The sequence below is a fragment of the Eurypyga helias genome, unplaced genomic scaffold, assembly GCF_000690775.1.
Source record: "Eurypyga helias isolate BGI_N326 unplaced genomic scaffold, ASM69077v1 scaffold8940, whole genome shotgun sequence".
In the NCBI taxonomy this organism is placed as follows: Eukaryota; Metazoa; Chordata; class Aves; order Eurypygiformes; family Eurypygidae; genus Eurypyga; species Eurypyga helias.
In genome coordinates this window covers 30,828-45,481 of record NW_010227600.1, presented here as the reverse complement: position 1 = coordinate 45,481, position 14,654 = coordinate 30,828, and the positions used below count along the sequence as shown (strand labels likewise).

The window sequence follows — 14,654 nt, the reverse complement described above, 5'->3', positions numbered from 1 at the left end:
GCAAGTTTGTGAGTTCAAGGTGAAACTAGAGGAGTCTGTGTTGGTTTCTTGGCACGTATGGATACTAATAACATGATCTGGTGTTCAGTGTGTGTTCTGCAGGCAAGTGCGTAGGTGTGGAGTAATTACCCTGGAGGACACTGGTTTGGCAACCTCAGGGGCTCTAATCCTCTGTTTATCACAACCAAAGATATGACGTACGTATTCCCACCCTGTGCTCTGTCTCTCCACTTCGAACCCGACCTGCATTAACCCTAGCAGAAGTGAACAGGACATACAATTGCTTCAACTAATATTTCCTTATCTTTTCTGTAAAGTTCCTGGCTTTCGTGTCACTTGGGATAGGACACTTGTCCACCGGAATTGAGTTATCAATTGTGTATATTAATGGGAGCTGCATTTCCTCTGCAATGTCCTCTGGTTCCTTCTGCATGCTCTTTGTTTTCTTCACATCACTGGGGCGTTCCTGTGCTGCATCATATGACCAACTGCCACCTGCTTTGTACAAGGTCTCATCTTTTTCCTACTCAGCTGTCAAACTTAATCACATTCCCTACGCTATTTGTGGAATAGATGCTGTCGTATTCTATACCTTTATATCATGCCTAATACAGGAGGGTTCCAGTCTCTTGATGTGTGTCTCATTAATTTTAGTCTCCTTCAATGATTATTTTTGGGGTGATGTTTTGTTATACTACGTGTATAATTATAGTGGATTTTCTATCCTACTACCCTGGTAAATTGTTATTAAGAGTTTATTATTAGATTAAACTTACTTACCCTGGTAAATTATTATCAGAGTGCAGATTCCCGTTAATTCCGCTTTTTGTTAAAAAGTCACGAGACGTATATCCCCGTTTTGGGCTGATCTGACCTTCTGCGCTGACCGCAAATGAAAACACACCCGCGTGCATGCTTACACGCATGCAGCGGTCATGCGAGCTCACACAACTTGCTTTACTCTGACCCCCTCCAAGGTGAACACGCCAGATGCAGCAGAGCTGCTCCCAGAGGAGGCACTCCCATCTCTTGCAAGCTCTTAAGTTCTCTTCTCACCAGCCAGCGTATTTCCAAGTATTTTCAGAAATGCAGGTGCCTGTGGTTGTCAGGAGCAGCTTGCTTTGAGTTACGTGGCTGTTTCACCTTACAGCAGCCAAGCTCTCGGGGGCAATTATCTCCGTAGTAACTAACGAGGGAGTTTTCTCTGATGCTGCAGTGAGATTCACGCAGCTTCCAAAAGATTAGTTTGTTAGTTACTGAATAAAATATTTGCAGATGTACTTTGCTGTGATAACATCTCTGACTGGAGATGGCTCATTACAAACGCAGGAGTAAAGGTCTGCAGGGCCAAAATGTGAGTAGGAGCAGGGAACTGCTGCTTCAAAATGCATGAATTGATTACGGTTTTAGTGGTAGAGAGGATAGCCATTTCTTCTCGGGGCCTTGTATAAAAATTGCTTGGGAATTAATCCATTGCTTTGTTCCGACATCCTTTATATTGACAGAGAAACGTTAGAAACGAGCATATCACTCAAAGCTCAGTCTGTGTCAAAAAATTGCCTTTCGGTTAGGAAGTACAAGACAAAGGAAAAATAAAAATAAAATTAATTAATCATACCTTACCATACCATATGTAAAGCGATCAGGTTAGGGTTGTCTTCAGTTTTGCTGGCCTAATAAACAGAGAAGCACTTGTTTCAATGATACAAAAATGAGAGAGACTGCTTTCCTTTACCTGTGCTCAGTGCTTTACAGAAAATAAAATTAGACCCCAAAATTAGCCTGAAATTTGAAAAACTCATCACTACTTGAAGTGGGTCATGAGATGAGCAATGTAATTCCTACCCGTAATTCCTAATGTCGTGTTCATGTGTATGGATGTGTTGGTCCTGGTTGATGGTAGGTTCTGCGTTTGTAATTTAATTTCTTTCTTATTATAGGCACGCAGCTTGCAAATCCAATAATGAATTTCTGCAAATATTACTTTGGGAGGCATCTGTTCTTTAAGGAAGCTGTAGAAGCCGTGTTTGTTTTATAAATAAAATATGCACAATGTAAATAGTGCCTGGAAGAACTTCTGCAAGGCTGGGGACACGATGACCTACAGGGACATTATGGTCCTTCTGGTCAGGCAAATCTGAATAAGTAATTAGAAAGAGGTGAAACAAACTTCCACCTTTTTAGGGGCTTACCTGGTCACAGGTACAGTGACACAATGGCAGGTGTTCCCTGTTGCCCTGATAGCTGAAGAACGAGGTAAAATAAGATTGCAGAAGGAACCGTATTGTTTATACAGGAAGGGAGTTTCTGTGTGTGCGTGGCTTGCTTTATCCTTGTGTCTCTGTCTCTGCTAGACAGTGATGTCCTGTGGCAGTACGGACAAGCTGCTTTGATGCACAAAATTCAGCGGAGGTGGTGTGGTTTATGTCAGTTTGAGGGTTTTCTCCTGCACAGAAAAGAAGCTGTAGGCAAAAAGAGATGCATCGTGTGCCTGCGATTTTTCTTCTTTGCTTTGTTCTGGCCATTAGGTCAGCTGCAATATTTGTACTTCAAAGACTATAAACGACTATGTAAACATGTTGTGTGCTGTATCCATCATGAGCTTATTTCAATCTGCAGCATCTGGGGAAGAGATGGTCAGAGGCACCCTAAGCCTGGGTCCTCTGCAGTGATGGAGGATGGATGAAGTGACATGAATCTGAATGACACCCATGGACAAACCATGCCCCAAAAGGCAGAGGGGTGAAAATCCCCAATTTCACCCTCAAAAGTGCTACTCAACTCTGTATTTGTCAGATTTCAGGAGAGAGACATCTGGGGAAATTTTTCCATGCATCCGTCCTTCATGCAGCCTTATGCACTCTCCTCTCTCCTGATGTGGCCCTTCCGAAGTTTTCAGGTGGTGGAGAAATAACAAAAAACATAGACAAGAATACATCTATCGCCAGTTGTAAAAGTTCTGCTTCCTGACCTCTTGGACTGCCTGGCTGTGCCGTATCCCTGAAACAGGCAATTTGACTGTGGGTTTTTTGCTGCAGAGCTGCATCAAAGCTACAAGAGGTTCTGGTCCATAAAGAGAAGACACGAATACGAGAACTGTTACCTTTATTCCAAGATCAGAAGGCACCCCATGACCATATTCTTTTATCTTCTGTAATTTTCCCTAGGCAGTACATTAAAACATATATTATAATGGATATTATAGAAGGCAGCTAATCCCCAGTTTTGAGAAACTCCATTTAAGAACTGTTTCAGCGGTTTGGATGTGGTGCTGGGCAACTGGCCTTTCTTGAGCATGGGGGTTGGACAAGGTGACCTCCAAAGGTCCCTTCCAACCTCCATTGTTGCTGTGATTCTCTGAACTCCATGCTAGTCTCAACCTCCTTTGATAAACTGTCCTTGTACTTAGTTCCCCACTGTTTAGTTCTTTATTATTCAGATAGTCTGATGTGATGGCTACGGTAGAGAATTCTGGGCTTTTGGTTGGTTAGGAGTTTGATAAAGTGTTGTACTTCGTTTATGTTTTAGTAGTGGCTTTATGCAACTTTAACAACCTTTCCTCTTTGGTAACATTAAGCCTCCAGTTTGATTTGCCACCATTTTTGCATTTTACATTATCTGTGTATAGTGCACGGTTGCAATGTCACTAGGACATTACACATGCATGGAGCTAAGCAGGTCAGTGTGTGGTTTTCTGGGTCAGGACCAGAAAGTCTAGAATCTGCAATCAGCTCAGGTATGTTAATTTGGGTTACTATGTGTGTAGAGCAAATGATGCCAGCATAAGCAAACCTCGCTTAATCACCTGTGATTTAGGACAGAATTACCATGCTGTAGTTCTTGGAAGAATCTTAATCAGACTGAACTGGTGTGACATATTGTCATACAAGAGCAAAGATGTCTGTGAGAGAGAAGTAGAAAGTGGTGTGATTTTATTCTCCACCTTTGAAGGTGAACATTTTTAATGACGTTTCTTGTAAACAATGTGAGATTCGAAGGAAGTAGCAGTGGCCTGGTCTTAGGAAAAAGAAAGCAAGTCTCGAGTTCCTTCATCCATTCAGAGATTGAATTGTTTCTTTTATAAGGGATCTTGGAACTACATTGTCCCATCTCCGCATCCTGTGGATGGCTTGCTGTGGGCTCTCAGATTTAGATGGGATCTCTTCCTGCGGCTCTCTCAAAGTAAGTATAGATGTGTCCTGCCAAATGATGATCCCAAAACTATCTTCAGTTGATACTCTTCTCTTTACTTGTAGAAGAGAACTTGTTCTCTTCTCACCCTTTGTTTTCCTAAAGGGCTTTGGTTGGATACCTGGGGTTGCATGTGTTAGTTTAAAAGATGCTACAGTCTTTTTTTTTTAAATTAGGTGTAACATTCAGGTCTGATCGGTCTGATCCTGAAGATGCCTAATACAGCACGGCGTTCGTTGCCATGTTAGCCCTAGTTATTGAAGGCAGCAACAGCCCCACTTGAAAGATGTTCACTTCCATGCTAAATTCATGCTGTGCCATGTAATATTTCAAATATTAGAAAACATTTTGCAAAACCTGAGTGCAAGCCTGTGGTTTACGTGTTTATTCTGTTTATTTCTTCTGAGGAACTCTACATAGCCTATAATAATATCTCTGACCTCAGCCAGCTGACCTGGTTGGAACACCTCGAGGTTTTGGATCTGGAAGGAAACAATATTGAGGACATCAGCCAGATGCAGTACCTGGGACTTTGTTGCAAGCTGAGCCGCCTGACCGTGGAGGGCAACCTTATTTGTCTGAAGCCAAATGCAGAATCTGCAGAGGTGAGGACCTGCTTTGCACATACTGTGTTAATTGTTGGCAGTGTTTTTTTAGTTTGAGTTGGAAATGAGAAATATTTCTGCATCCTCCTGTTGTATCATTGTGAGTGGGGACAGGGGATGCATTTCCCATCTTTCATTTCTGTAGATTTTGTCCTCTGGTGGGTATTCTCTCCAAGATGAGCAGAAATTAAATACAAGAAGTGCTAGTAAAGACTCAGACCTGTTTCCTAGCAATGTGCTCCTTCTAACTGGTAAGAATGGAATTAAACTAGAAATCGGCTCTTCTGATCCATGCAGCCGTTCTGTCTTGTCCCAGCTCGCAGTGCAAACAGGCATCTTAGGGAAAACCAAGGAGGACATTGCCCCTAGCTGTATGGATCCTTATAGCCTATACAGATCTTGCAGCGGGTTAGAAAGTAGCCCACATTTTTTCTTATAAGATGCGCCAATTGCAATGCCTCTATTAGATACCTGTGTTCAGGCTTTTGCATTTCTTTTGGAGGCTCTCTGGTCCACTGCAAGTGCTCTTGGACCACCACACTAAAAATGTTGAACCCTCAGAAAGATGATCCTTGAGATAACTAGGAAAAGCTATATTGTAGGAACTGCTTGTTGCCCTTTCCCCTGAAAGATTTAAATGAAATGACCAAAAAGACCTTCAACGAAAGCTGAAGATACAAACCACAGTGATTCACCTCTTAGGTACTTAAATGATAAAATCATTTCTGCAAAAGTATTTTGTTGGGGGCTTGAGATCCTCTGTGTCACAAAGATGAAAACACAGTAAGACATGATCTGCTTTGGCTTTCAGAGCACTCAACAAGAAAGGTAAGGGAGATCTGATTCTACATGAACAGTCTCAGGGCTGTATTTTTCGCTTTCACCCTCTTCAATTAAAAGCATTGTTGGGATGTAAAAAGAAGCATCCTGGCAGGTACTGAAAAGGTAACTGGAGGAAAATCAGAGTTCAAAAAACTTGGTCAAATAAGACTGTTCTTTTTTTTGGTCACATAATGTCTGACACGTCATCAGTTGACAGTTTACGGCCAGTGCACGATATATTGTCACCCAGATCTTTTGGAAAGTCACGGACCTGTGCACACACAGAGGTATGCCATACACAGCGCTCACTAAGGATGGTGCAGTCCCCATGGCACTGTAAAGAGCTGATAACACAGGGGTTAGAAAGCAGCGCTGGAGCTGGCACTGTGGCTCCACGGTGCCATGTTCCATAGCTTCGCCATGAATTTCAAAGTGATCATACCCACACGATTAGTTTGCATGGGATCACAGATTCAAAGAATCATTTAGGTTGGAAAAGACCTTCAAGTTCTTCAGGTTCAGCTGTTAACCTAACACTGCTAATACCAGCACTAAACCGTGTCCTTCAGCATCATTTCCACAGGTCTCTTGAATCCCTCCAAGGATGGTGACTCCATCACCTCCCTGGGCAGCCTGTTCCAATGCCTGACAGCCCTTTCCGTGAAGACATTTTTCCTAATATCCAATCTAAACTGCCCCTGGCACGACTTGAGGCCTGTCACTTGAGAGAAGAGACTGACACCCCCTCTGCGCCCTCCTTTCAGGGAGTTGCAGAGAGTGATAAGATCTCCCTGAGCCTCCTCTTCTCCAGGCTGAACATCCCCAGCTCCCTCAGCCGCTCCTCACAGGAATTCTGCTCCAGACCCTTCAGCATAAAAGGTTGTATTTGATATTTGTCCTGGATTTAGACTTGAAAACTGAGGTTCTATCACTAAAACTTAATCATGTAGTAGATACACACATACTTTAAATGTTCACACTTTTTAGACGCATGAGCTATTAGCATTTTTCAGATGTAATTGTTGGCTTGATCATATCCCTCAGTAAAAGGAGCCACAGAACATAGTGCTTTACTATCACAATATTTCTCTCTGGAATCCAAAAGAAAATACTGTACACTTACCTTTCTATTTTGAACTGGCAGATGCATACTTCAGAGACCATACTTGTAATTATTTATAGCCAAAATGATTTCTCCATCAACATCTCTCCTTACAGAAGATGCACTCGTGAGAGGAAAAAACATACTCCTTACTCCCATGGAGACAAATACAGCTTCTGACACTTCCTTATTACAGATTCCCACCATGAAAATGGTGCAGTACATCCTAACAGCACAGAAAGCCTGTTTCTACTCCCTTGTTGTTCCTGCTCAACAAAAGTAGTATTTTTGGAAAGCGTAGTTTTCACTTGGCATCTTCAGTCCTTAAATGTAATTGAGAAATGGCAGATTGGCCCTGGTTTGTTTAGCTGAGGAGGTCAGTCCTTGGGATGCTGCTGCGTGTTGTCACGTAACAGGAGTTCAAAGAGGAGTGATATGTGGTGGTGTGCCTTACTGCCCTTCTCCATCCTGATTCTACCCCTGCGCACATAGTTGCATTCAAATGCCAGCCAGGATTTGGCAAGGGAGCCTGCACGACGGTATGTTTTACACTGAATAGTCACAGAGGCAGACTGGGACTTCACCGTAGTCTCCCACCCAGTTTCCGTGTCAGAAAGCTGCTCAGCCATGGGGTGGTTACAAGGCTGGCCCTGCCCTTGGCTGCTGAAAGCTTCTCCGTGGGCTTAGTCGCTTTCTTGGTTTCAACTGATGTTGTTTGTGTTTCTTCAGGGTATACAGAAGTCACCTGAAATATAGAAAAGAGTAGCTGTGGGATTACTTTGGTGTGGCCAAATGGCCAGCTCTCGTTCCTCAAGCTCCTTGTACCCTGGCCCTTGCCACAGCTCTATAAAAGCTCTACTATTTATTTACTTTTAATCTACAGAATGGTCCAGCTAAATTTACTGCTCTTTCTTCAGATGGCCTGTTTGCTGTCTGTAATTTGATTTTCAGATGAGCTCATCTTCCCCTGTTATCTAAACCAAGAGCAACAACCTGATGATAAATTCTGCAGCCTCTGCTGCAGTAATGTAACATGAGGGTAACATGATGCTTCTCTCCAGCAGGACATGGCTGGAAATTGGCTGTAGCCCAGGCGCTGTTCAGAGTACGTGTGGCATGGGGTAGCATGGCGATTGGTTGACTCATTTTCTAAATTAAGATTAAAGGCTTAGTTAGAGAAATTTTGTGTCTGCCTCTTAACAGCGACAAAGACACGCGTTACCTGGCGAGTTCCCTCTGCCAGCCTTGCTGCTGCCTCATGATGAGGGAGGGAGCGTACAGCCAGACAGGTCCCACGGAAAGAATTCTGCTAGTGCTGAATGAAGACTTGGCTTTGTGGGGTTTTCTAATATTGCATGCAATGTCTTGAAAAGCATAACGTGTCTGGATGAAGTAATTGATTTGTAGGGAGCTGCCCATTCCTATTCTGCCACTAGCACTGCACTCTTGCTTTATACTTTCTTTAAGGAGAGTAGATGGCCATCACCGCTCGATGCCTTTTGTAATCTGAGACTGTTTTAACCAAAAATATTCCTGTTGTAAAGCAGCATGACCTACTCAGCCCTGAGGTATTGCTAAGTCTTCCCAAAGACAAAGGTGCCATGTGGAGGTGTCTTTCTACCTGTGGAATCCACCAAAACACCCAATTCGCATTATGTTCTGAGCACAGTTGTAACTGGTCTGGATTGGCCTTGCTGCTCAGAGGTCCTTAGACACTGACGTGCGCCTGGGAATCATTTGTGATGTGTCAGCTCCACTGACACATGCAGAAGGGGGCTGCACCCGTGCTTTCCCCCATGGCTGTTACACTGAGTCCATTGGGAGCTATCACCTTGTTTTTCCAGCACACAGAAAAGAAACCCAAGAGCAGCCCGTTTTAGGTTCCTGTGCACCTGCTGTTGCCGTGTGACCTCTTGCAGAAGAAAACCTAGTTTGAAATAAGCTATTGCCTCTGAATAAAATCATACAAAATCGAACCTCTGAAGACTGCCCTGGAAAATCAGTGCAGTTCGTTTGCTGTAGCTGGTTTATGAGTGTTCCTAAAAACACGATCCTTAGAAATGCCCTTTCTTTTTCTATCAGTAGGTGTAGCAACACTCATGTTTTCAACTCTTCCTGTCACCTGAGTATTGATGCAGCAACCAGAGAATCACAAAAGCAGTGAGAGAGCCTGGCTGCATGCTGAGGTGCCCAGGCTTCCCATCAGCATCAGTGGCCTTCTGCACTTCAGTACGTTACACGTAATGCAACAAAGACAAATGCCAGTCGTCAGTGGGTAAACAGCAATAGAGCCTTTGGGTGGGGAACATGTGTTTGCACTGCTCAGGACACGTTCACAATCAATTTGAAGAGAAAGTACGTGAGGAGAATGCACGGTGTAGTGAATCTCCTGACTGTATTTATTTATCTTGAATGAGGTGAATAGGTTTGCCTTGTAGCAGGCGTTTCAAGTTATATGGCAGTCATACAAATTGAACACTCCTGTGCTGCTGGGGGAGGTCCACAGTCTATTAAATAAACTGCTCAAATGACCACTTTCACAATTTCTTCAGGAACCAGATTATAATTACAGAGCTGAAGTAAAAAAAATCATTCCCCACTTGGAGTATTTGGATGAAATACCAGCAAGCCAGACTGCTCTCCTTCCTTCCAAGAAGATGCATGAAGATTGGCTAATCATCAAGGAATCCATCAAGGATGGTGGCTTAGCTGGAGACATTTCATGGTTAGGTATGTCACGTTTCCTATGGGGGTTCATTTTTCAGGTTATGATGTGTGAAAAAGAAAGATGAAGAGCAAGCTGGCCTCTTTAAAGCCAATGTTGGATTATAGCAAAGGGACAAAAGACATTGTCTTCTTCACTTGGGAAGTGAGGAGTCTATAACTCAGCATGGTGCAGGTTGAAATGAAATCTGTCCTAAGCTGGGCATCAAGATCAGAAAAATGTAGATGACTTCTAGAGCACTGAGTAAGTCTAGCAGTAGCTGGGAGCCTGTACTCATTCTGCATGGTGGGAAGAAGCAAAGCTTGGAAGGGAATGTTTCAACAGCAGCTCTTCACAGCCTTTTCCGTGGTAGCAGTCAATCCCATGTAACGTGGATGTAGCAGGATTTCCTACTCCGATTTTATAATAGGAAAGGCAATTTCATCACCACCCTTCAGTGGTAGCAACATCCTAGCAACTGGGATTGTGTAGTCTCATAATAGATCTGTTCCATTGTCTTTGCCTCTGTGATTAAGTCCATTACGTTCATTAGTCGTGAGTAAATGGTTTGAAGATAAATCTGTTGTCCCCTTGCCTGTAGCCTTGGTTATAGTTCAGATGTCCATGCTTTTATGTATCATGCTACATGCACTTTACCATGTACCATTAAATATTACAGTGTGTTTCCTATAACTGCTCCTGTTGCTTCCCATTAGTGTGGGCAGTGCAGTTGGCTTCTCCTTCCTGCCAGTTGGGGTTTGCCTGCCAGCGGTACTCCATTAAAAATTCAGTTTGCTTTGGAATAAGTACATACGGTTGTCATTTGTCTAATCCCTGTGGGTCCAAATCATTAGTTGTAATAGTAGTTACAGTAGGGAAAAAAATGCATTAAAATCTGATCCCTCAGTGATCCTGCTTTGGCAATATCAGCTACGATTCAGAAAACTAGTTAACAAAGTGAACTGACAGAGCACAAAATTGGGAATTTGTATTGTTTCCTAGTGTAACCAGGCTTATATTCTTTGCTTCAGCTCTAAACTGATGAGCTCATGTGGTCAGGTTCAGATATCCCCATATTTTTTCTTTCCAGTGGTGACTTGGGGACTTTCCATGCACTCTGTATTCCATGGGTTTGTATTAACAACTACGGCCAAGATATTTTAAACACTCAGCTCTTAAGGAAATGGCCATATTATTACAGAGCGGATTGCTCCACTGTGGAGCTGGTAGATGCTCAACACTTTACAAAGCACGCTATTCATCTAGAAATTCTCTCTCCTGTCCTGTGCTGTGCTCCCAGGACAGATGGTGGTTGGGCAGGTAAGAGGACAAGGCTCTGTCTGACTTTGCTAGCTTTTGTATAATCCACACTAGCTTTTGTATAATCTCACACCAGGTAGGCAGGCAGGGGAAGTAGCAGAGCCCAGGACACCTCCAGGCTCACCTGTGGGGCAGTCGGTTGGAGGCTTTTTGGTTCCTGGCCCCGTCCACAGCCAGCCGCCGGTCTCCGGCACCCAGGAGAGGAGGAGGGTGGGAAGGGACCCAGGTTCTGCTGTCTGCAGAGGACAGCTATGAGGGACTGTGTGCAGCACCAAGAAGCCCTCTGTTTCCAGGCTTGGCCCATTCCAGCGTGTTTCTTGTAGCTGCAATGACAGCTTTTTCTTTCCTCTACAGCTCCAAGTGTGCGGCAGCAGTCACTGCCTTGGCAGCGTACGGTGATGAAGCCTTGCACAACTGTGCTTACACTAGCGAAACCTCTCTCTTAGGTCCGTATCTTGGGGAAGTAGCAAGGCAGCCTGGATGCGGCCCAAGACCCCCAACAACTTCCAGACCTAGAACTGCACAGCGGAGTGCTGGTGCAGGGGTATCTGGCAATGCTCGCCTCCTGCACCGTGGCTGCCCTCTTCCAGATCCCACTGTTTCTAACGAGCTGTTCACAGAAGACGACTCCAGTGATTTGACACATGGTAATGTATGGGTTTTAATCCTGCTCTTTCCCGCACCTCCACCTCCTTCTGAATGTTATTGCTGATGAAAGCCTGAGTTCTTTGAATACCACCCACCCGTGCTGCTGCTACATCAGGTTCAGCATATGTTTTCTTCCCTGGGACTCACCTGCTCTAGAGTGGGCTTTCCTTTATTTCCCCCTGCAGCAGACGGTGCAAGTCATCTGGGTTTCCCCTTCCTCAGCCCCTCAGTCCCACGCATTACGTGCTGCTGTCCCTCTCAATGGCCCCGTGCTGCAACGGTGCTCCCTTGCTGAAGGACCTTTCACACCTCAGCAAAAGCTGTCCTGCTCAGTCCTTTAAATTGCACGTTGACTCCCTGTTGGATCATGTGCCTGAACTGTCTGTACGGCGGTCTCATACTGCAGCAGCATTGCTGCTGTCAACGAGCACTTTCTTTTGGGTTTCCAGAGGTGGATCCCTCAGCAAAGAGGAGTCAGTCCCTTCATTTCACATAGGCTAGCCCAAAACAGAGGTGTACCACTGCCCTGTGTGCCCTGGCCATCTGGAAGTACTACCAGGTTGGCAGTTCCTGGGGACAGCTGGGTCGAAGGAGAATTCACTTCTGGTACGATACTTGGCACTTCCCAAGAAATCCTTCCCTGGCTCCTGGAAAGACCTTGTCAGTGACAGCCCATAGAGTGCAGATTAGATAGAAAGATGGTGTTTGTTTTCCCAGAATTGTGGACTGCTTTCTCTCAGGTGCCAGTCCCACCTCAGTTCCTTGCTGTAGGGAGGTCTCAGGATTAAGCAATGCAGTGTCAACAGCAGAGTGTGCATTCAGAGAAGTATGTGGAAACCAAGTACAGCTTGCCAGGGAATGAGACCATAATTTCACGTGCACTGCTGATAGAGACTGTTTCACCCAATGTTCACTGCTTCTTCCTGCCCCTTTGCTGCCTTGTCTCTTGTTTTGACAAGAGCATCTGCATAGCCACATGGGGAACCTGATTCTGATCGAGATCCAGCTGAAAAACAGCCCAGCAAAACAAACAAAAACACCCCCAAAAAAAGCATATTTAGTTTTAATCTGGATCCGTTCCCTGACCTGACTCACCATGTGGCCACACAAATGTTTGCACTAGCACAGTGGAAGGAGGCAGGGCAGGAGGAGACAGATTCTGCTAGAAACAGAGAAACTGAGTCTCAGCAGCAGTGTCAGGCCGTGCCACCTGGCACTGTGAAGCTAACCATGAAATATTACATCTTCCTGTCTGTGGGAAATGATGTTGACTGGTTTCAGAGACAGCACCATTTGTTAAATGCTGGAGTAAAATGTTTTCTTTTTTCCTTTTTTTCTTAGGACTCGGACAGGTTATATGTGGGAACCCCACCAAGGCCCTTCGTGCAAGGAGGCAAAAGCTAGGTGTATGTTTTTCTTGTATACTTCATATTCCTGCCTGGTGACCCCCATAAATCCTGGGATAAACTGAACTTCCTCTCTGGCTTACTCTTCTGTAGCCAAAAAACCCCTCAACATGCAATTGGCCTTGAGGGGGATGGTGAGTCTCTTGCGCAGAGGTTAGAGGTGCCCATGTGCTAGCAGCGTTTAACCATCAGCTGTAAAGGAACGTGTGAAAATCAGGTAGCAGCTGCTGGCAGCGCATTTCCTACCATGAAAGCAGAAGGCAGGATTGCAAAATTTGACAGTATTTCTGCAACAGCTATTAAGTAAAGGATTTTTTTTTCAGCAGTGTTTGTTTGATGTTGGCGTAAATAATGTTGCAGGGTCATTCCTATTGCCTAAACAAACACAAAGCCAAAGTTTGTTCCTCTCAGCAGCGCGGTGGTACCCCAGCCCTGTGGGTCAGCCACATTTTGGCAGTAGCGTAGTGAGAGGGTACCTATGTGCGTGAGGGGGTGCAGTCCGGCTCGTCATGGTTAGCTTTTCTGGGCCCTGACATCCAGCACAGCACAGATGCACGTGCGTATGTTTAAACAGGCTGTGCTACACCAGGGAAATGGCACGCATGGGACACCTGCATCGCTGCGCTGTCGCCAGCCTCACCTGATGCTGACAACAGATATTAAAGAACCACTGGAAAAAATCTGTCCCTCCCCTGTCTCTCTGCTGCCACTGCCTGAGCACTGGAATCTTTTCTGAAACAAGTGTGAACACCTGAGTGAACTACTGTGTGTTATAAACTAGAATGAGGAGGGGACTGTGATCACACGCTGAATAATGCAGCTGCTGTGATACTTGTCGTGGTATGCTTATTGGCATCAATGCTGCAGGTTTATACGCCGGCGAGATATAAATCAACATTTTTGTTACTGCCACCCTGGTTCCTCAAGCTGCAGTAGTGCATGTGACGGCAGTGTGGAGCTGCTTAGAACTGAAGAGCAAGAAAATGGTGAGGCGTGATGTGAAAAGTCAGGACTAGCAGCAGACTCTGATGCCTTCCAAAATCCAGGATCTGGAAATGGAGCTGAGGAGAGCTCCTGGGGTTATCGAGGTAACTTCTGTGTCGTTTTTGCAGCCGCCTGCAGTGAGCTCATTGAAACCGTGTGGTCTGAAGACAGAAAACCTTTATGGCTCTGGAAGAGGAGATCTGCACGAGGAAGATAAGCTCTCTGAACTGAGAGTAGGGAGAGAGCAGCACAAGCGGTGAGAAATCTTGTGCAATGAAACGGCCATACATTTCCTGCTGTAATAATAATAAAATAAACTCTTTGGCCACCTGGTGGCAGCTTCCTGGGATAGTCTTGGCCTCCTGCCTCCTTGTCCCTGCGTGCCAATCTGCTGGGTGATCAAGGGAGAAGAAACCTGGGGGAAGCTCTGACCAGCACAGGCAAGGTGAGCTCACGTGCTCAGCCAGAGCACGGAAATGATTTTTCATAACTGGTGAGACATTCTTGGCCCTGACGTTATCTACCTTCCGACAGTGAAAGAAGTGAAAGTTGAGATTTTCTGCAAGCATCTCATTAGCCTAACCAAACCGAAGGCTGAAAGGGAACTAACGCCATGCTGGATCCTCCCATCTCTTAGATAATGGTTGTTTTGAAAGTGAAAGTGGCTTTATTTCTCTGAGCTTACTTCACTGTGTAGTGTTTTAAATCTGTCCCGTTTCACTTGATTAACTTTAGGACATTTTCAGATAGTCAGACACAGGTAGCTTAGATGACTGATCCATTTAGAATGATTTTCCATATCTCCGGGAAAGTGGGAAATCACAGTGGGTGACAAAATTCACTGTCTGGGTGTTTGCCGGGGTGGCCATGCC

The 14,654-nt window shown here is 44.9% G+C and overlaps 1 protein-coding gene across 1 annotated transcript in view; it reads left to right on the top strand.

Moving 5' to 3' along the window:
* The window catches only part of LRRC56 (leucine rich repeat containing 56), a 50,184-nt gene that overhangs the window by 29,344 nt on the left and 6,186 nt on the right, over nt 1-14,654 (top strand). The window contains exons 4-9 of the mRNA XM_010156729.1: nt 4,086-4,182; nt 4,599-4,796; nt 9,273-9,450; nt 11,191-11,391; nt 12,734-12,798; nt 13,911-14,038. Coding sequence (XP_010155031.1) covers nt 4,086-4,182; nt 4,599-4,796; nt 9,273-9,450; nt 11,191-11,391; nt 12,734-12,798; nt 13,911-14,038 — 867 coding nt within the window. The remainder of the gene's footprint in view (nt 1-4,085; nt 4,183-4,598; nt 4,797-9,272; nt 9,451-11,190; nt 11,392-12,733; nt 12,799-13,910; nt 14,039-14,654) is intronic.